This window comes from Plodia interpunctella, chromosome 2, assembly GCF_027563975.2.
Source record: "Plodia interpunctella isolate USDA-ARS_2022_Savannah chromosome 2, ilPloInte3.2, whole genome shotgun sequence".
In the NCBI taxonomy this organism is placed as follows: Eukaryota; Metazoa; Arthropoda; class Insecta; order Lepidoptera; family Pyralidae; genus Plodia; species Plodia interpunctella.
In genome coordinates this window covers 5,449,667-5,472,750 of record NC_071295.1, presented here as the reverse complement: position 1 = coordinate 5,472,750, position 23,084 = coordinate 5,449,667, and the positions used below count along the sequence as shown (strand labels likewise).

The window sequence follows — 23,084 nt, the reverse complement described above, 5'->3', positions numbered from 1 at the left end:
AAAACCCCTTTCCGCAGCGGTTTAGTCTTCCTCTAAAATGATTAGAGTCGTTTTATTTCTATTTCTATACAAACAGTTCTACTTCTATTTATGTTAACATGTTTTGCCTATTTATTATTTCTATCTATTACTGTTTCTTTTTGTTACAATCTTCGCCACCTTGGTGCAGTACTCCATCAGTCTATCCCTATCCTCTTTTTTTGCCATCAGGATGTGTAATTCTTCTATCCAGAGAGTGCGTCCCAACCTCAATCCTCCGCGTCGTCGCAGATGCACGATGGACTCTCCTTGCGCTTGAATCTGTACAAGTACTCGGAGAATCCACCGTGCCCTGTCAGGATCTGGGCGAGCTCTGCCTTTGGTCCTATCTCCTTGACTATTTTGTATGCCGCGACTGCATCCGGTAAGAATGCCTTGGTGGTTCCGGCGGTTTCTCCAGTGACGTACCTCCCGTTCCACTCCTCAAGCGACTGGTTCCTGATCAGTCGCCTGACGAATGAAACAGGACATAGGTCGTAGTCTGGTTGTCTCTTGACGCGCAGTGCTGCATATTTTGCCAGCTGGTCAGCCCTCTCGTTGCCCTGGAGCCCGGCGTGTGCTTTGATCCAGTACAGATGCACTGATTTGCGCTGGATCTGGCACAGCTTGATGTTTTTGCGGGTCTCCAGGGCCAGAGGGTGGGTCGAGCCGCTGTTGGCCAACGTTTTTAATGCAGAGCGGCAGTCGCTGTAAATACCGAAGGTCACCCGGTTGCTTTTTTGGGCAAACCTTGCCGCCTCGCAAATGGCAAACAGTTCGGCCTGGTAGACCGTGCCATACGATAGTTTTCGGGTTTTGGTTTCGTGACCTCACCCTCCGCTCCACCTCTCTATCGCCCAGTAATGCGACCGGTAATCCTTTTCTGGCCTCGTACAAGGCAGCGGCTTCCCGAACCTTGAGGTGCAAGGGAAGGATGCCGGCCAGCACCAGCGCGGCGTTGAGAGAGACGGTTCGGTATGACCTACAGATCCTCTGAGCGAAGCCCCTCTGCACTATATTCAGCCTTTTCTGCACGCCAGGCTTATTTACCGCCGGATCCCACACAGCCGCAGCATACGTCACGATCGGGACTATCACCGCGGTGTATATGGACCTGATGATGTCCCCGTGGAGTCCCCAGCTTACTCTTGCAGCTCCGGAGAGCTGCCCGTGCAACGCCAACGCCTTGTTACATGTATATGCAACATGGGCGTTGAACGTTAGGCCTGCGTCTATCCAGAGTCCTAAGAGCTTGATCTCTTTGGACATGCCAATGCCCATCCCACCCATGTCCAGGCGCGGGGTGTCGTACTTCAGCTTGCGTGTTAGGACTATTGCGTTCGTCTTTTGAGGCGCAAACTTCAGTTTGTTTTGCACCCCCCACTGCTGGACATAGGCAAGAGCCGCATTGGCACGCCTCTCGATCTCAAGTGCCGTGTCCCCCACGAAGACCATCACCACGTCATCCGCGAACGCATGGCAGTACTCGCCCCTATTTTCTAGTTCCTTGAGGAGTGGGTTCAGAAGGAGGTTCCACAATAGAGGGCCCCCGATGGACCCTTGGACGCAGCCTTTGTTGGTAGCTCTTTCTGCCACGCTTCCACCGTATCTCACCACCACCCTTCTGCCATCCAGATAGCTGTCCATGACTCTCCTTAAGTTGACGGGGCATTTTTCCTCAGCCAGTCTTAGCTTTATGGACGGCCACCATGCATTGTCGAAGGCGCCCTCTATGTCGAGGGACACCAGAGTATCTTTTTGTTCTCCACATTCTTGCGAATGTGGTGTACCAGGTCATAGAGGGCGTCCTCGGTGCTCCTTTGCGGCATAAAACCGTACTGGCGAGTGGAGATCCCCGAGTGGAGATGCCATTTCAGCCTCCGGACCAGCAGTTTCTCTAGGATCTTTCCCAGCACCGGCAGTAGCCCTATGGGTCTGTGCGCCTTGGGGGTCACTATCCCTTAGATAAAAGGACTCCGCCAACCATCCTACAGACTGTTCCATATCGAGGTCCTTTCCCTCTCTTACCAGTGGAACCTCCTCGTGCCTCTGCCGTCCTGCCTATCACCCTGTAAATCTCCCACATGCCCTCCCTGTCCTGCTTCTCGCAGAATGCCTTCCAACTGCGAACCTGCGCCTGCGAACCTTGACCTCTTTTTCGTACCTCGCTTTTTGCTCGAGGTATTGAGCGATTACATGGTCACGGCGAATCGGAGCGGCACAGCGGAATCGGCGTTTCCTGCGGACCATCTCCTTCGATTCCTCGAGCTCCGACGTCCACCACGGTAGGCTTAGTCTGCGTGCCTTGGTTTTAGGTATGGTTTCTTCTGCTATTTGTGTGACAATGCTGGATACCTCCTCACCTCTCCTTAAGATATAAAAGGTTGGAGTGTCCCCAACATTGAGGACGTGAAGATCCAGCTCCGCTATAGCTCCTGCCGTCTCTGACCCCTGCCTATCCGCTGTCAGGCTTCCCCACCATGGACTTTTGGCTTTGGTTCAGGTCTCCCCCCATGATGATGCGGAGTGGCTTCAGCGTGCGCACGATCTGTCCGAGTTGGTTCAGGTAGGGTTCAATGGGTGTGTCCGGCTCGAAATACAGGGAGATCAGTCCTATTTCCTCCTCTCCGATTATTGCTCTGACCACCACTATGTTACTCGTGGTGTGTTCCGATCATATTCGCGCTGGGATGGCTTGATCAAGTATTGCGATTGCCGCTTTGACTGTTTCCGAGCCATCCCTGGTGCATTGAAATGTCCTGATCTGACCTGGCCAGGTCATCCCATCTCCGCCTCACAGGACAGTCCCGACTGAAGGCGTTATGGTATGTGGTGTGGTTAGCCGGCACGTTCGCCCTCCAGTCTGAACACGCCGCCCGCATGTGGGGTGTCCGCTGCAGTGGCTGCACACGTCGACAGTTTCGGTACATTGCCTTCGACTGTGACCGTACACCAAGCAGCGCGAGCATTGGACCAAGGGCGACTCATCCTCCACCCCCAGCGGGTCCTTGTTTTTGACTTCCTCCACTGTGAGGCCGACTCCTTTTTTTTGGATTCTCTCCTTCGCCCTATCCTTTTCCTCCTTGGTCCCGAATCCCATTACTATCCTTCTATCCTTAACTTTCCTTACTCTTTCTACCCTCACTCAGCCCTCTTTTGGGTCTACCGCTTGTCGCACTTTTTCCAGGACGTCATCTCCGGTCTCTACCACGTCCTTTGATGCGATCATTATGGAGTGGAGCGATCCCCTCTCTAACGCCGGACTTGTTTCGGGGCGACTGGGAGCGGCTGCGATGCTTGCGTACGTGACCGCCTTTTCCTCTAGGCGTTTCAGCAGCCCCTTCTGCTCCTACATTGCTTCCCCCATAGAAGAATGGGGGAGCTGCTCCCCCATTCTTCTACCGTGCTCCTGGAGTAGCTGGGTTTGCTCTTCCAAGCGCATCATGACGGGCGCGGGTTGCTGTCCGGTGGTCGGTTCCACTGAAAAAGTGGCGTCCTTGTCCTTTTCCTTCCTTGCCTCTGCCGCCTCCACCATATCGTAGAGTCGCTGCGCCGCTAGTTTAAGTCCCTCTTTTAAGTCGGTTCTTAAGTTCCTTGATTCATCAAGGCACGGAAATGATTATTATAGTGCTCTAAAATAAACGTTTTAATCGACATAGCAAAAGGCGGCAAAGCTTTTGTGTACCTAACATACAGTGCTGTACTCTGGCGGGAAAAATGATTACTACACATTTTTCCCCTATTGGCAATGTTTGTGTACCTTAGTTGTAACAGTAGGGCGCTGAGCTTTGCGTAATATGCCCTATTAAACATGTGCGGCCGGCCGGTCGCCCAGCGTGCCATGTCAATGTCATGACTTTATTTTTACAACTTTGTCACTGTCTGTCACAACAAAATGTCAAAACAACACGATTTGGTTTAGTTGGTCCCGGGTTGGTCCATTGTCCATTCCATTGGTCACAATGTCAAAGTCACATCTCACGTCCAACATCAGAATCACAATTTTCGTTTATCTATTTTTTTCACAAGTTATGTACAACCCAACACCAAAATAATAAAACAAGAAGATTTTTATGTTGTTATTATTGTTATGTGAATAAATATTTTAATGCTATTTTGCTGAAAATGAATACTTTTGATGTACATTTTATCACAGAACTATTTTTAGAAAGTGATAGCAATTTGACTATAAATAGATTAGCCGTTACAGTGGCTAATGTTATTTATGAAAATGTCGAAAATATGAATGCATTTAATGAAGTCCTGAGAAAGGATTTTAATAATGTTCTACAGTCTGTGGATGAGCGTCGTGTAAAATCTGATTACAATTCAAAATGTCATAAATATAAGAATACAGGATTTTATGAACAAACTGTGAAAACTTTTAATGAGGATGATTATAAAACTCACCTTAAATTGAAGAAATCAACAGTTGAAGTAAGTACTTACATCAATTATTATTTTGTAGGTATCTATGTGAACACGTTTTATTATAATACCAATAAACATACTAATTTATTTGTTACTTTTTACAGGCATTGGTCACATATTTACACGAGAATATTAAATCAGACAACACTAGGGCGTCACTACATAAGAAAATTCACATATTTTTGTATCTTCTAACTACTGACTTATCTTTCAATGATGTGGCGGCATTATTTATTCTACAGAGGTCATCAGTAAGCAGCATTTTTTATGAAATTGTTGCTATGCTTTCAGACCTAAAGGACTATTTTATAAATTGGCCATCACTTGATGAACAGCATATTACTAGACTAAAGGTAAATAGTAGATTTCAATTTCCTAATTGTGTAGGTTTCATTGATGCATGTCGTTTTAAAGTGGGTTCTAGGAGAACTAAGAAGTATTTGCCAGATACTGTCTTATTACAAGCTGTGTGTGATGAATCCCTCATGTTCACTCATATACATGTAGGATCTGTTGGGAAGACAAAGAAAAACAAAGTCTTCAAAGAAAGCAAACTGTCACATGAACTGAAAAGCTCTGTAGATTTTGATAATCATATTCTTGGCGATGCAGAGTATAAATTGAAATACAATTTACTGACTCCTTTTTCAACTGAGGAGTTATTAACAAGTGAAGAAATGAAATTTAATGAAGTCCATTGGAGAACAAGAAGTTATATAGGTCATGCATTTGAGTTGTTGAAAGAGAAATTTACAAAACTGAGTCATTTAGACTTTTGCAACCCTGAGGCAGTAGAAAGAATACTAAATGCAGCATGTGTACTTCATAATTTCATACTGCTTCAAGAAGGATATCCTGAAATAAAAAAAGAAGCTCTAGGTTGTGATGATGGTATACATAGTGTCACCATGAATATTGATACTAATATTGTCAAAACTCCAGATGAAAAGCGACAGTTTATATGTAATTATATTAACTACATAATATTCCACAATATATCAGAGTCTTAGTTCATTAACCATTAGACTGAGCATTTACTTTTGTGTAATCTTTTTCTTTATCAATTGTGTTATTGTTAACACTGGTGTCAGATATTTTTCAAGTCACCTAAAGGCTAAAAACATGGCTTTTATGACTACCGCAATCTAGTGGTAAGTAGTCATATACACACTAGTGAACTAAACGGTCAATGTTTTCTTTCACCGGAAGCAAGTGGATGAAATGAAAACCAGTATGTACATGTGAGTTAAATTGGTATACAAACTATGTGGCTTGAATAAGATTCGAAAAAGGGACCTTTCAACCACAGGGGTTTGGTCTTTACCACTGGACCACTGCACCACCACTTTTTTATAATGAAAGTAGTAAAGAAAACAATGTTTATTTAATAATACTTATATTTCTCCACTATCATGTGATATTGATAGAATTGCTAGGCATTTAACTGTTTTATTTTAATATAGGAAACAAACATACAAATAAATCATCTGAAGTATGAAATCTAGCAATAGTACACAGTTATTTTTATCAACACAGAAAATACAATTGTAAAAAAAATATAGTGTTACCTAAGAATTATATAAAATAAAATATATTTCTACTATGTATCCATGATTATGATTGTAATACAAGACAATACCATTTCATTTTTTATAAATTACCACTTACATGTAGGTAGTATTTACAGGAAGTTTATCTGCTTAACTTACAGACTTTGATAAATTTACGGTGGGAATACATCTTAAATTTAGATATGGTGGTTATAATCAGCCTGTTTTTTCAATTTCAAGGGCATAGTTATCAATTTTTTACAAACATAAATACTGAGGATGTTTCATAATAAAGCATAGCAAATTAGAACCAAGACTTATTTTTACTATGAGATTTAATATGAATTATTTGCTAATTCTTTAAACTTTTGCATATACATATATAAATCCTTTATTTACAAATTTAGTAAGCTTGGTTCAGTTCATTTTATGTAGACTGAAATATAACAAGAGGTTTAACATTATTCATATTCTCCAAATTGTATTCTAAATTACATTAGGCACTAAATTGGCAACCTACAAGGCACTATGCACTTAGCACAGCAGTTAATGCTATCATTTTATCGACAATTTCATATCTATTAAAATTTATATTGTTTACTGTAAAATATTTTACATTATCTTACATGCATACCATGCACGCAGCATAACATGTACAATTGGGGGTAGTTAAACCGGACCCCACATTACTAGCTACCACAAGGGTTCAAGTTTACAATTTGAATGTAGACCTACGTTATTTCGCAAGCTAAAAATTATAATCTACATAGGTAGGTGAAAAAGGTAGTGCACATCTGAAAGTCACGTGCAAGAGAACCGCAGTATTTGTAATAGCGATGGAACTGATACATATTTTTTGTTTTTAATTACGCTGAATAGAATTTGAGCCCTTTGCTATAAATAAAATAATCGCGTTACATATATACAATTTAACTAAATAGCCTTAGATATTTACAAACGTTTATGGAATGTAGAAATATTAATTGAATACTTAAAATCGGCAATCTGCATATACCAAGTAGGTAAGTATCAAATATTCTAACTAAAAACAATTTTACATATTGGTCGTAAATACGAGATTGTTTTTTAACGAAGTAACTAAGTCAGTAGTTTCAACCATGAAAACTGTACATTATACATAACAACAATATTTACAATCGTCGACCACATGCTAGCACTGAACACACTCTAACCGACTCAATCGGAAGACTTGGCACACGCGACGTAAATTCACATCGTCACCATCCGCGTTACTTGGTAATAGAACCATACATAGTTTTGTTGGGTATTTTTCAAATATAAGTTTTTTTCACTTTTTGTAGAGTGCCGCACTTTAGATCTTTGTCTAGTGACTCCGTAGAGTTTCTTAAGTCTAGCGGCCTGTCCTTGCCGAGATCCAGGTGGAGATTGTCCTGCTTTGCTAGTGGACAAACGTTGGCGACCATGTTCACGTTTTTAGATCGCGGAGGCATGTATCCCGAATTAGCATTGAGTGGAGTTTCCAAGGGACTTAACCTGTAATTATAAAAATGTATTTACAGAATTTATTATACACATATAGCATAGGTATTATAGTCCATTGATATGGTATAGCGAAAATACTGCCAATGCATGTTGCATGCGTGTTGTTGCGGCGTGTTGCGCCTTTAAATTGTCAATGTGATGTGTGCTATTAAGCGTTCAAAATTCAACGAAAAGATTTAAAAAAAAATAATGTATTGCTCTAAACTCACATATCTGGAAATCATAAAAAATTGTCTGTAATAGAAAACTACTGTTTCACAATCTACATTTAGGGGATTTACCTATTTAGATGATTATGTTGTTCATTGAAGGGCGACGTATCGGCAAAAAAAGGATGTCGAAATCTGCGAGAGAACAGATATCCAATGACGAATCCCACCATCAGCGTGACCAAGCATGACGCTACCACCGCCGTTAGCAATGCTTGCGAAGTGTAAATGTTCCCGTCGGCGGCTTCCACCGTTAATGAATCTAAAAAGAATAAATTATTAAGTTCAAGATACCTGCTTTTAATAAATTGTGCAATGTCTTGAATATGTAAAAAAAAACAACTCAAAGATAAACCAAGTATTCGTAATACTTGGCGATGGTGATACATAAACTTTACAACTACAAGATGTGCAAATTTGCTACTATAACAATTTTTTTGGAATAAGCGGCGAATACATGAGGGAAGAAATGTTTAAGTATATCTTGGGATACCGTACTTATAAAATAGTTACCTGTTCCATGTTTGTTATTATTGGTGGGTTTATCATCTGATAAAACATTCGTTTCAACAACTTCTATTAATATTTCATTCTGTATATCGTCTGAATGAGAAAGTTTCGGTTTTTTCGTTCCAGGATTTTTATTACTGTGACCTGTCGAAAGGGCTGGCAACTTATTACATATATCAGTCTTTCCATATTCTACATTTTGTAGAAATCTCTCAGGATTTGGAAATTGCCTGTTTCCTACCCAAGAACACTGTTGTTGTTTAGAATCCCAAGCACAGTGAGGATCTTGCAATGCGACGCATTCTCTGTAAAAAAAAACAAATGTGAGTAAAAAATATTGACAATGAAACCGGATACCTAATATTTTGTTGTCATTTATATCAAAGTAGATATGAAGATATGGAATGTCGTTCTGTTTACCTGCATGAGAGAACATTGCTGCAGTACGATAAAGTCACTGCTCTTATAATATCGCCAGACGCTACAATCAGCTTCTCCGTTGTTAGCGCCACATGCATTTGTTTAATTGGCACCCCTTGAGGTAGAACTTGGACCTCTGATATCACAGCCGTTCTTACAGGACTTTTACTATCTTCATCTGCACTGGCATAAAAATCTCCTTCATTAGCAGCTACGTTCACAGCCTTTATGACTCTACCGTCATCGGTACCGACGTACATAACGTCGTATTTGTTTCCGTTCATTGCTTGCACTTGAGGATGAACCGCAATTGCAGAGAATCTATATTGCAAACTGACTCTAATGAGGATTGGTCTTGCCAAAAAAGATGGAACTGCTTTGTCCATTAAGGAATGAGTTTTTATGAAATTCACCGCTGAATCAGAAAGCGTCCGACTGTCTTCTTCGCAAGATCCTGGTCTTGGTTCGGGTACTTTGTCTTTTTCTAAAGGCAGCCAGTTGGAGTTCATATTCTCCTGCCCTTTAAATGGTCCCTCGAACGCATCCAAGATATCTCTCATAGCAAATGCACAAACTGCTGAACCTCCAATTGCATTTTGAGGGGTCGTAAATACTGCATATACTATATCGTTTCTACTGCCACCATTTCCGTATATACCATTGATGAGTTCCGTTGTTGCTTCTATAAAATAAATTACAAAACTTTAGATTTGGACGCATATTTCATGAAGTGTTAATATTCATATACTATACATTATGCATTTTGAATACTTACGAATTTCATCAAAGTAAAATGGATAATCGCCAGGCATAGAGCAGTTGAGACGAGTTTTTAAGAATGAAGTCCATCGATCGCTGAATGTATGAGGACCTCCAATGTCATTGAGACATACTCTTGCTACTCTTGAATACACGGCCTGATAAAAAAAGATAACATTCTGTTAAGGGTCATACTTAGTAAAATAAATTGGTATTTACTAAATTGTCGTAAGTGCGTTTTTATCAATATTTAGCAATAATTACTTAGGTATTAGTCTGAATTGCTACTGACCTTCCCGCAGTTCATATATTCAACCGCAGTTTCTCTGTAGAAGAAATATACGTGACTGGTTGAGGAAATTGCTCCTACGAAAGAGGGGTCGTTAAGTAATCGAAGGTCTGATCTCTCTGTTCGCACCGGTTCTCTGTAGATTAACGGATCAGTTCCTGAAAAATCTGCTGCTGTTGCTGTGTACAATTTACCATCTGAAACAACCATGAATATTGATTAGGATTAAGTATTTTCTAATTTATTATGAATGCGGGAACGGTTAGGAGTAACTATTATTTCTTCCGTCAAATTTTTATTGTGTTCTTGTAATTGTGGTTCTTGTAGCATTGACACGGTTATTCTTATATCGATAGTATATGTTAAATAGGTAGGTTTTGCGATTTGAATATATAGGTAAGTGCGAATTTAGGTTAAATATTTCCGTATATTATTCTGTCCTAAATTACCGAAGTTATACAGACAGATTGGTATATTCTAAGAACTATATTCGCAACCGAGCCTTTGTATAGTAAGTTAACTGTAAACATAATAAATCTATGGATATCGCAGCCATCTTGTCGTGTTCGGCGCAACCCTCGCCTGCGCCAGAGCGGGTCGTGCCATCTCTCCGAACATCATCGCAATGTGTGATCACGCCGCCAATAGGAAATGGATATAATCGAATAAGGTCGATCTTGTACGTACCTACACATCTCTGACATTTAAAGGGAAATTTTAACGATTATAAATACTTACCAGCAAATATGGCGGTAGAATTGTGTTGAGGATCGTAAGGGCAACGACCAGAGCCGTCGAATTCTTCTTGGTGGTGGCTCTGTGCATGCCGAGGGTACCAACGGCATAGTGGCTTGAAAGCATTTGTGCCGCACACCAAAAGGCGTTCATGGGTTCGCGCAGCTACACGGGGATAATTCTGACACTCGTCTGCTGATTTTCCTTTTAACTGACATAATTCTCTATGAGCATCAGTTGATTGCCATTCCAAACGCTGCAAATAAGAAAAAATAGATTAGGTAAGCCATACAGTTAGGATCTGTAACCTATCGCAAGATTTCAATGCTCAATCACCTATAGGTTTATCAATTATTGGGGTACGCGTATCAGTATACCTTTTAATTATCCACTTATAATACAATATTAATTAGATAAAACCTAAATTTTAAATCTATACTTTCAGTATGAAAAGTAATCCACACTTCCTATACTAAAGAGAAAATATTTGTAATTTTGTTTGTAATGAATAAACTTAAAGACTATTGAGTTGATTTTATGAAATTTGGCACAGAGGTACGACGAAACGTGCAGGAGTAAAGTAGGCTACTTTTTGGTTTTACCCGAGGGAGGCCCTAGTATATAATAAATATCCTAAGTGTGTCGCCTACAATCCTACCTACAATAAATGCGAAAGTTAGTGAGGATGTGTGTATGTAGGTATGTTTGTTACTCTTTCACGCAAAATCTACTGTACCGATTGTTATGAATATGGTACACGGATATAATATAACCTGGAATAACACATACGGTACTTTTTATCCCGATATTCCCACGGGATTGAAGCCCTGGGGCGCAGCTAGTTGTATATAAAAAGAGTATCGACACAGTGTGCGCAAAGTTTATATTTGATCTATATCCGCAATGAGTAAACAACTATGTATTTAATGAGAGTTTAATAGAATCTAATGGGCTACGAATCTAGGCTTTAATTTAATAGTATTCGAATATTATCGTCGCTCGTATAGGACTCGCTACCATATAGTCTCTAGGTATGTGACAATTAAGATTAAGCAAGTCTATAGATATTATCTACTTCACTTGACGAAATATAAAAGAAATAAGCATTTTTCGCGGAATATTTTTAGAAGGGGAATTTTTAGAATAATCCTTACCCTTACATATTATAAAACACATGTAAACGCGATAACCTCAAAAGTGATTGGACGGATTTTTGTACGGTTTTTGCTAATAGATGGTGTGACTCCTGAGGAAGGTTTAGGTGTGTTTTGTTATGGTTTTACCCGAGCGAAAAAGCCTATCCCAACGGATTTGGCGCTAGTTTTATTTCCATGTCTTTCACTGTACTAAATGGCTTTGCAAATTGTTTTGATTATGGTACCTATACATTTTGACATTAGCGTGTGCTTGTAAACATCGTTTGTTTTTTGACGTGGCAAACTTTAGCAATATCTGACTGGAATGGCACCGTGCCAACCATTTCAGCTTCGCGTCGCCCCACGGTTGCCTGTTTCGTATTTTTATTTCATGCGCACATTGTGATCCCATTAATCGTCTGCTTCGTATCGTACATTTTGGCATTCACAAACTCAGTTCAAAATTCATCAACTATCTGCAGTCGATGTATCAATCAAATCTATGAAAGAGGAAATAGCTGTTGAACTATTTATTTATTTGGATGGATAAAATTGAAGCACAACTCGCTCGTATCAACAACATTATACATAGTAACGGATGCCTTTTACAAAAAAATACGAGTCGCAGGGATTCACTAAAAATGATACAGAACGTTTCCGCGTGGTTAACTAGGTACATACTTTTAAAAGTAGATAGATCGTCCAGTACCGACCGGCCGACGAAGTTAAAAGCCTTTCCATTTAAAATATGTAATCTAAGTGGACATGTAGGTGATATGGTAAATCATTTTATACGATTTGAAAAAAAAAGCGCACTGGGTAATCGGCTATGCCATGACGTTACTAAGAATAAATAGCGCTGCAGCGCGAGCACATACAGCCGGATAGCACAGAAATAAGGCTGGTAAACTACGAGTGTAAACAAATTAGGCATAGCATTCTTATTTACATCGTCCTGAGCCGTTATGCGTTGTAGGTTAAGAAGGTCCAATTTTCAGTTCTTGGATTATTTATGTTGGGAGGTGATAGGGAAGTGTGCTTGTTTGCGCAAGATTAGATACATGAACCTGTTGTCAAGTGCGATAGCGATGGCTATGGTGTCTGCGGCAGGTCGCCGACCGAGCTGGACTTTACAAAAACTACAACTGAACCAATCGGGCTACCGTTCAGCAAACGTTTGATAAAAAAATACAGTGCAAATGATAACGGTATCAATTGCCCTGTATTTTTTATTAAATATATGACAGCGATGTGGATTGTTTTCTTTACTTCTTTAAAAGTCAGCGGAGATGTGGTGATTATGACAAGAACATGGAATAAATAGGTGTAGTACCTACTAATGTCATGGACAAGAATTATACTTTACAAAATTCAGCGTCATGGCTCTTCGTCATGGCACAAGCTAAGTGGTACCAACCCTTTTGTAGCATATTTAATGCACCTTTGTAATATTAAAATTTTGTTCATTTTCTGTGATGTATATTTTGTAATATTTTATTTTGTTAGACTACAAATGTTGTGTCCCACTGCTGGGCAAGGCTTTCAAGTACTTTCTTAAAAACTGTTGACTGACTGTTTATTAGGTATTTGGTGAAGCTGCCTTTGCGACGGTTTATTTCACGAATTGAAGTTGGTTTGGCAGCAAAGATCATATCCATATCAATAAGTTTTTAGGGTGTTATGTACGGAGAACATAAGTTGTTAAGAACTAAGTTAATTTACCTGCTCCATATTCTCTGACAGGTCGTACAGACTTAGGTTGTAGACAGTGTTCCTGTAATAAAATAAAATGTATTTATAGCTGCTGTTAGATGGGTCCCGATTACGTATTCACATCTTAAAAAGCCCGCGAGAGCTACATTACAGCTCAGAGCTTGGCGAAAATCGTTCAAAATTCAACTGCATTTACTTAGGAGCTCCTTTTATGGACATAACTGATGTCATTCGATGGTAATTTTGCGTAATCGAAGTGAAATAAGAATAAGTATTCATACTCAACCCACTATATGACTTAAATTGGATAAAATAACCCATTCAAATAGGTATATACATATATATATATATATGTATATATATATATATATATATATATATATATATATATATATATATATATATATATATATATATATATATATATTAAACTTTGTAGAATTATGTTTTAGAAATCACTGGCCCAGAATGTTTCTATAAACTATAGGAATACGGAATATGAATCTAATAAGCAAACAATAATTGGTACCTAAGGCATCGTTACTGACCTTCCACCCACAATTATTGAGAAATCATCTTTGTCCAAGATACGGAAGTGATCCGGTGCCGTCGTGTTGCCCACGAACTGTTCTGAAGCGTCATCGCCTGGAACATAAGGATTCATTAAAACTTTCTCAGAATTACTACCTCAGGGGTAATAGAACCGAATACGAGACTGGAATAAAACATTAACTCTTCATTCATTATTGAAATAAAGTCGAGTCGAAATGTCTAGATTACAATTTATTCGTATTAGTAGGTACATCTTAGTTTAACTGCTTAGTTTAACATGTAAGTAGTTTAAAATGTATTGTAAGAAAATAAAATAGATGTGCTATTTTGTTTAGGGAATCTAATTCTTCAATAACAAAGTGAAAAACGATCACTCGCATTTGCGAATAAAAGTCGTATTTTTCATCCCTACCTACTTAAAATATATTTTTGTGCACATCAATCGAACAATGTTCCCATTGTATAGCGATTAAACAACAATGGTAGTTTGAGATTTCATAACAAACGGTTGGGAAATTCTCACGTGTCTGTCAAATCTCTCAGAAACTTGTATGCACCTGCGTCTGGTAGCCAGGCGAGATATGATAAAAAAAAATAACGGAGGAAATCTTTGCTCTCAAATCTATACTTTTATGAGAAATTCTGTTTCTATAAGTATTTAAGAAAAAATAGCAAAGGAACCTACTTTAAACAAACGTAACATTTTCTTAGTATAATATACATTTACAGATATTTTCTTAGGTTGAAAGATGAAGAAAAGGTTTGCCTTGGGATGCCATGCGCCTGTGAATCAGGCTGAAAGATGACTTTCAGCCTGATTCACAGGCGCATGCAGGTAGTATCTAAACACAGTACTTAATCGTTATGTTGTGGAGCTTGGTTTCAAGAACTGAAGTTGTAATATTTTATTACACTACAAATGTTGTGTCCCACTGCTGGGCAAGGCCGTCCCTCACAGATGCCAAGTCGAATGAACGTACATTGCGTAGTTTGTTTATGATCTTTTTTACCGCAAGTAAAAACCAGCAAAGTACGTCGAAGCCACCGTTTGGCGAACTGCATAACTATGTTACGATAATGTATAGACGGCATTAGAAGTCGCTAATTTTTACTTACCATATTTGAGTTCGATGCGGGCGCTGGCATCCGGCATCCAGGCATGAGCCGCGGACACTAACAGCACCAGCAAAGCCTGCGCGAGGCCCATCTTGGATTAATACCTCTCCCGTTCTATGCACGCCATCTTCTGCTGCACACTATAACAAAGTTAAATATTAAAAGGTTTTCAGCACAAGTGAGCAATTTTCGACCATAAAAATTTAAGGTAGAATAATTAGTTAATTAGGCATGAAAAATGTGAAGGCGTGATTGTGATGTATTTATATGGGGTAGGTAGGTAAGTAAGGAGGTTTTGCGAAGTATGTTGAGATATCTCACTCAAACGTTATTTAGTGGATTTATAAAAAAAAACTTTAGGTATATACCGTATATAACGTTTTTTTATATAAATCCACTAAAGAACGCAATGGGTTTTTACCCGACTTTATTCGGATAGGATTGGGATTGAATCATTGCGTCGTGGCAGGAAAGTTATTACGTCTTCGTCGTCGGTGGCATCTAAACATTTGTGTTGCAAATGCATTGCTGATTGATGACTTTACATTCACTGACTTGGAAATGTTGTGATTTAAAATACTTTATAACTTTTTCTTTTTATTTATTTGGCTCGTTATTTGTTTTGTTCGTTCGTGTATTATCTACCTTACCTAATAAATATTTTTAAGTAGGTACTTAAGTGTCTCAATTTAAAACTTAAGCCTTGATCTTACCTATAGCCTAAAAATTAAGTTACTTGTAGGTACCTATTTGAATTTGCTATGAACTGACATGTATTTTTTTTCTTTATTGTTATCAAAAGTAAAAATCCAGGATCTCATTGAGCTAATAAATAGTGTCATGATATGCTTGTAATATTGTACGAATGCAAGGAAAGTAGAAATGTTACAGTGTTATATCAATTTCTTATAAAACAGGTCCACAAAAATATTTTTAGGTATAAACATAAATTGGTTTTAACAAGCTTTTATTTTTAAGGAAATGGTCTGTATAAAGGCTGATTGCATATGTTATTGAGAGTAAAAAAAAGTAGGTAAAGTAAAAACGTGTTTATTTCGTCTCCCAGTAGGCACAGTAGAACTCCAGTGATTACACTGGGGTTCTAAGGAGTACATTAGTACTCCTTTTAAAATTCATTAAAACAGAAAATTATGAGAGATTAAAAATAATGATGTTTGTGGAGGATGTCGTTGGTCAGTGTAAGTTACGCGCACGCAAACTGCAATCATAAAGTATTCAGTATACAGATGTATAGTTTAATTTTTGTAACATTTGGAGAAAGACATTGTGTTGGTAGTTAATTAATCTCTTCGTGAACGGTATCTGTACTGTCATTCAAATTCTCAAGTTGTGTAATCGTATATGTTTCATGATGGGTACCATATAATTGGAAACTGAGTTGGACCGTGTAGATATAGTGGCAATTCTGTACTTTTTTTAGAATGCATCGACAGGTTCCCGGTCGCACGGCTCATCCAACGCACAGTATGCACGTACCCGTCCACCAGGATTCACATACTATATTTTTTTTACTATTTTACTAATCGTGAGAAACAGAACTTGATTGTCTCGTCTCTGTTCTTAACGCTACTATCCACTTTGTTACGATATCTCGTTTAAATCCATCTTTTATAACCCGATACGGTTTATTGCAAGACGTCCTCGTTTTTTATGCAGATCTTCACTTTTAATTGCGGCTATAAACTGAATAATGTTGCAGAAAAGCCAGTTTATGATTTTAATAAGAGCTTAGGTAACGAAACTGAAGAATATTGGACACAGTAATGTTTATTTCAGGCCAGTGTCTTCAAACGCTTCTTTACTCTTTTTTTGCGACTACCTATCATGAATAGAGATAAAGATAAAGATTTTTATAATATTGTTTAAATATTAACCTAATTAATTTGTTATTGAACGTAGGCTAATAGTGATCATCGCTTTATATCCATTACTATTCAAACTGTGGTTTCCGTTAATTCAGCAGTCCAAGGGACTTAACATCATCTCTTAACGCGATCCACTTTGAAACCTAAATTAATTTTAGGTTTCTAAATTTTACTGAGGTGCATTGGAATCGTTCCGTAAAAGATTGTAGGCCTGCTGTAAACACGTGTCAGTTGTTAACAAGGGGGTTGAAACTAAAAGGGTTAAATATTGAAAGTAACAGAAGGCGTTGTGCATTTGCACAGATGTGCAACACAGGATTCCGAAGAGCGCACAATTCATTGCATTCACGATGTGATGTATCACTTCTTATTCCCTAATTCATTTTATAGAGAATAGGGTCCAAGTGATCACATTCGAGCAGCTAGCTGTAAGCTATAACTCGTTAACGCGAATTCCACCTCTCCGATACATTACGCCTCGAACCCGTAATTTATCGCCGCTGTATCTGGCGGCACAATTACTGCCCTAAACAAACGGGCGGTTATCGGGTGGAAGGTAATAGCATCGTTATTCTAAAATCCCGATACAGTACTTTGTAACATCGCACAACGCTCAAGGAACATACCGCGAACCGCGAATATACTTACGGTAAATGAGATTCGTTTCATAAAGTAAATAAATAAACGTAGGTACGTGGGTAACATCTGCCGCAACGGAAGGTTACTGTAATAAATATGACGTTGCTTCTAGTATCGAATACGAAATAAGAAAGATATAAAAATATAAAGTTGGAATACGAATGAATATTTAATGAAACGACTTCGGAGCGTAACAGATGTCGCGGTCAGATCTCAGGTAAGTGTAATAGATCGATACAGACCTGAAGTTTCCACTATATTTAATTCAATGCTGATAAAATGTGTAATGTGATGCGAGATTTCATAAATAATTCAAGACGGCAACCCTGTATATTAACTGGATTATTCCAGTCTGCGAATGTTGTAAATAAGATAAGACTGCAATTACGCAGTCGCGGTTGACATTTGAGCCTGGGGCGTTCGAGATGTCTGTTGAAGTCCCACGCGAACCCACGCAACTCGGGAAGCTGTGGCTTTTTCTCCCAACCGCAATAAGTAATCCCGCAGAACCGGTGAGCCAACATGCGGGGACGTCTATTCTATGTGAGGCGATAAAAACGGTTTTGCTCCATTTTTCCATATCAGCATACAATTTATAGCCGCTATTGCCACTGTCACATGCATGAAATGTGTCTCTAAAAGAGACGATAGGGACAGAGGGATAAGTACGTGGTGTGACTTGAAAGTGTTCTTGATTCGACACGTGTCGGTTCAAATGCTTTCATTGCGAAATTTTGGGTGCTTTGTATATGAATTGCAAATAAATGTGTTAGTAATGTTCGTTATGCAACGTAAGCTGTTTTTGATGATATTCCATTTATATTAGAAGGGCAGTTAGTTTTTGTCTATTTTTGTACTTCATATTTAAAAGATTCTGTATCATGACGAAGAATTAAATAAAGACAACTACTACTACTAGATACTTTGTTACCAATGTTAATGTAGTGGTTTACCATTTATTGTCTAATAGGCACTCACTCATGGTAAAAAAAAGCGACGGTAACTTCACAGTCCATTTTTGTTTGGTATTGTCATACAATCATAATACTATCAAACTGCACAAGCAGTCTGTTCCAGGCTTTATGAATATTAAGATGATGACAGAAGTGATGGTTGTGGAATGGTTGTGTTTTTGTAAGCAATTAGTGAGGCCTCGTTTGCCAGTTACTTCCACAGTACAGTTAAGAAACGCAGCGGCCAGCGCACATTACCAATGAAAGTATGTCAGGTATCAAAGCTAACTTCCAGCGTGGTTATTCTGCGCTTTTAGTCATTAAATATCGGTTTATCTTCATTCATCAAAATCGAGTTTGTAATCGATATGAAGGTCTACTTCAAAAATACATTTTGTGTATGTATGTATGTTTGTTTGTTTATTTGTAATGCGATAACTTTCGAACCGTTGATCCGATTTTGATGAAATTTAAAAGGTATGTAGGATATGCCAATAGAAATTTTAAGTTCATGGGGCATCAAAATCGGTTCATTCGTTTCTGAAATATTCACAATTTTGTAAAATTTTGGTCGAGGTCTAAGTTCGCGTGATCAACTACATACTATATACTATAACTATAGACTACACACACATCCGTCCAGATGGTAAGTAAAATAATGCAAAGGAAATCTCTCTCTCCATAATGGTAAGGCTGTAGGAAAAACATGAACTATATAAAATATTAATTAGCCTTTAAAATAGAAACCTCTGATCAGAAATTAATCTTGATTTTCGGGATTTTGTGAACGAAGGGGCAAGGTTACCTAGGAGTTTTGTATACTTATCCTTTTATATAGGTTTATAACAATTTTAGAAATACCATGTGGGCACTGAGAATGATACTTCTCAGTAAATCTACTCTGGTAAAATTTTATCAACTCTGAAAATAAATTCTCTGTTGAAGCGTTAGGAACCTTTTCTAGTGAGAGTAAATAATTGTGATGAGATTGGTTGATGAAATAAGGACGGCATGTTCATTCATCAATGACATATATACCTAATAAATTATTGTTAGATACTAGCCGTTGAAATAATATCTATGTAGGTGGTGCGCTACTTTTTTAATTGGATCCATTCTACAGCTTTTGGTGTTGATTGTTTATAAAAATGGCATAGGTATCTTACCAAAATATATATTTTAATGGAAAACATTGAATTATTAGATTTTTGTAACAAGTAATAGGAAACTTATAATTATTTTATATCTTAGAGCGAAATTCTTCAGCTTAAATCTCTGTAACTAACTTTATTGGGTTGCTCGCAATTTTTAGGACCAAAAAAAAAATACATTGAATGATGTAACTGGAATGTTCATTACTGGGGCATACAGTGATGCTTTTTGTCTTGATTATTTAGCCGTAAACTAAATGATAATAGCTTACAACTTCTACGACATTGAATACTCATCTTACAAATTTTATATTATTATAAGTGGCAAGAAAACTGGTTAACATTATAGCTGAAATTATTTTTGCGTGTTAAATGTAGGAATTGAAGGACCATGGATTTTTGCTGGTCCTTCGAAACTAAAAGAAAAAAAGAAATAAAAAATGTTTATTTGGTACAAAAGAACATTACATAAACAGAAACATAAATTTGGTGTACCAAAATGTCCCCCGCTCAGCATATATCGTGAGGAAGTATAACTTACATAAGTAGTATAACTTTAATAAGTATATCATAGGAATATTTTTCACGTTTTTTAATGAGTATGGGTAAGAACATCAATATGATTTATAAGCATAAAATGACGGTAGGTAGCCAGTCGTACACGTAATGTCAGATGCCTACAAGCGACTTGAATAAAATCAGACACCAGTGTTAGCAATAACACACTCGAAATACACACACAAAATCAAAGAAACCCTATATTTTCTCTATTCTCACCCGAAGTGTAATGGTTTAACTTAAACTTTCTGAGATTGGCATTGTGCGTGTGTGTATTCTGCTAGCACGTGTTAATTTTAAAAACAAAAGATTTTTTATTCTCAGTTTTCTTGTTCTCAATGTTGGCCCACATTGTCTCTGTAAATGGTTTATCTGCGCGGGAACATCTGGAATTTTGATCTGTGAAATGTGAGCGACATGAGTCGACAGGATGCGATAATGTCTTTCATTCATTACCGTTTTGATTTACTCATCCGAGTAATTGTTTGTTCTATTTATATTTGAAAGGTCGCCCGAAGAGTAATGACTCATTTAGATATAGTTAACAATACTACTTCTTATAGTAAATTCTTTAATCATTACTCGGATTGCCGTACTTTTTTTCTTATCTGCTGTCAATATCATAACAGTGATAAATGCTTTATTTCTGATAATTGTTTGTAACTAATTTACCCTTTTGATAACATTTAGTTTATTTCTTTGAGACGGTATATTGTTTTTGAGATTACGACTTACTGAATTGTAGAAGACCTGGTATCTTATCTGTCAGTACTATCTAGTATTATGAAAATGATTCAGTTTATTTTAATTGTGACGCAGAGCATCATATTTTTAATAGAGAATTGAAAGAATGTTGATAATAATATGTAGGTAATTGCCGGTATACTTATTCCGTTTAGGAGTACTCTTTTCCAGTATTAGCTTTCTAAATTAAAGCCCCTGTGGAGCTTACACACAACAAAAGAGGGCAGCACACAGTGCTTTTGACTCTACAATTTAGTCGATAGAGTCGACTGGTTCGTGTAGCGACGCTTGCTTGCCGTGTCAACAATGGCGCTCTCTCCTGCGCTCCCCCATTCGACGGGTTTTGTTTGTACCGCCTCCACAAAGCTCAACGACTCTACAAGTCATTTATTTCTCTACCCTCAAGTACCTATACGCGATCATATCCTAGTCCTCACCTCATTCAATTCTGCATCGGTTAAGTAATCCAATCACTCTCGATTCCCGATCCATAGGTCATTGCATTATGAAAAACTTTAAAATCCAAGCACATAAAACACTTCACCACATTAAAAAAAACCGTACTTTGGCGTAGTCACAAACACTAAATCGAACACTGATGGCGGAGCGACCACAAAATCAGGGCTTGTCACTTTGATCACAAGAAGTAAAACCGGTTCTGAAGTAGTAACTGCAACAGAAACTTGTGTGGTGTGTTTACTATAGGAGCGGTCGTAGTGCGTGGTTCCACGGCGCAGTCGACGGCGGCACTGGCGACAGGAGCGCCCCGCTGCACGAACTTGCCCGACAGCCCTGTTTGCCTCTTTTTCTAACTAGCGTGCGCGTGCGTTGATGTTTCGATACAGCGTCGCTCGTCGCTAGCTTACGATATTTTTTGTTTTATGTTGACGCTTATAAATGAGAGGTTATAAAACATAAATAGTCTTCGACGAATCGAAATAGTAAAGGGTAATTACCCTTTGGTCACTTAGATTATGAGCACGATCGGGAAATTTAAAAGTAAAATTAGACCTTGAAAGTTACAAAACTTTACGATCACAGAACTTTTTGTGGTAAACTTGAAATTGTAATATTATTCAAGTTTACTACTCTAGCGGTCAATGTTGTCCATAATGTGCATTGCATATTTGTGTGACATAAAACGATTTTTCATGGTAAATATCTTAGTTTCGGGCACAGCCAGATCTGACGTAGCAATAAGTTGAATAATAGCGAATGTTGTATATTTATCAAAAGCAACCACCACATGTGGCAGTCCTAGCGTTTATTCTACGAGTCCACCCCTCGCTGCGACTCGCAGGTACTCGGGCGCACGCACAAAAAATGTAGCCACCGCTATTGTCCGCCTCGAAGGCCCATGAGGGGAACGAGGAGGAAGAGAAGCTTTTGTTAAAACAGTGCTAGCAACCCGTATTATTTTCTATAATTTAAGACACAAGAGCAATTATGCTATTGTGACATAAAAAAATTTCTCACTTCATTTGTGTATTCTAGTAATAAATGTACATATTCCATTAAAGCTTTATCTATATTATGCAAATATTTATCACGGGAGTAATGATTTCAGATAATTTTAACTTTACTAGATATTTGTATACCACTTTCTAGGATTCTTTTGCACCAACTACAAAAAAGTTAATTCCCCTAAATTGCTAAACAAGTTTTTTTACATGAAGTTATTAAATTGATATAATCTAAAAAGATGGTTGAAATGGTTCATGTTTACGATTGCAAGATTTGTACGTGACAGGTGCTACCTGGGTGCGTACCTGCGGCAATTCTATTATGCAGTCGCATCCTTCGAGTGAGCTCCGAACTGATCTCTCACAGGAAAGAATATATAACTACTATAAATTACCTTACAAAAAAAAATCTTTTAGCTATTTTGTTACAAAAAATATTTATCTAAAACTTTTGTTTCCAATGTAGAGTGCACAGTCATTTACAGAAATACAAATTGGTGTCTAATTCTGACCATTTACGAATATACGATCTAATTTTAATTTATTTATACTTTATTGCACAACTACGGGTTCTAATTTTAATTTATTTATACTTTATCGCACAACTTAATATAATGTTAACATGGCATATGCTAAATTTCATTATCTCCCAGTCAATAGGTACGTTATAAATAAAATTGAACAAAACCAATTCTAATACAAGACTTTATTTCAAATGTCGAGCCCAA

General features: G+C 38.1%; 2 protein-coding genes across 3 annotated transcripts in view; one reads left to right on the top strand and one right to left on the bottom strand.

The window, feature by feature from the left end:
- Positions 1 to 3,932: 3,932 nt before the first annotated feature.
- Positions 3,933 to 6,056, top strand: LOC128680741 (uncharacterized). Its single transcript, XM_053764113.2, has 2 exons — positions 3,933 to 4,455; positions 4,554 to 6,056. Exons 1-2 carry the CDS (start codon positions 4,144 to 4,146, stop codon positions 5,457 to 5,459), a joined length of 1,218 nt encoding a protein of 405 aa, XP_053620088.1. The 5' UTR covers positions 3,933 to 4,143; the 3' UTR covers positions 5,460 to 6,056.
- The window catches only part of Sema1b (Semaphorin 1b), a 47,333-nt gene continuing 30,077 nt past the window's right edge, over positions 5,829 to 23,084 (bottom strand). Inside the window, exons 1-11 of one of the 2 annotated variants that reach the window (XM_053764089.2) lie at positions 21,331 to 21,664; positions 14,963 to 15,102; positions 13,843 to 13,939; positions 13,304 to 13,355; positions 10,449 to 10,701; positions 9,714 to 9,907; positions 9,438 to 9,579; positions 8,663 to 9,344; positions 8,246 to 8,547; positions 7,805 to 7,994; positions 5,829 to 7,514 (exon numbers count right to left, since the gene is read on the bottom strand). In XM_053764089.2, coding sequence (XP_053620064.1) covers positions 7,292 to 7,514; positions 7,805 to 7,994; positions 8,246 to 8,547; positions 8,663 to 9,344; positions 9,438 to 9,579; positions 9,714 to 9,907; positions 10,449 to 10,701; positions 13,304 to 13,355; positions 13,843 to 13,939; positions 14,963 to 15,053 — 2,226 coding nt within the window. In that variant the 5' untranslated portion in view covers positions 15,054 to 15,102; positions 21,331 to 21,664 and the 3' untranslated portion in view covers positions 5,829 to 7,291. Of the gene's footprint in view, positions 7,515 to 7,804; positions 7,995 to 8,245; positions 8,548 to 8,662; positions 9,345 to 9,437; positions 9,580 to 9,713; positions 9,908 to 10,448; positions 10,702 to 13,303; positions 13,356 to 13,842; positions 13,940 to 14,962; positions 15,103 to 21,330; positions 21,665 to 23,084 lie in introns of those variants that run through there. The other variant, XM_053764098.2, reaches the window with a different exon arrangement.

Bases quoted from the DNA above. Each gene is read 5' to 3' on its own strand.
- LOC128680741 (XM_053764113.2), top strand. From the start codon at position 4,144: ATGAATACTTTTGATGTACATTTTATCACAGAACTATTTTTAGAAAGT. The intron at 4,456-4,553 runs GTAAGTACTTAC...TACTTTTTACAG, and splicing joins TGAAGAAATCAACAGTTGAA to GCATTGGTCACATATTTACA.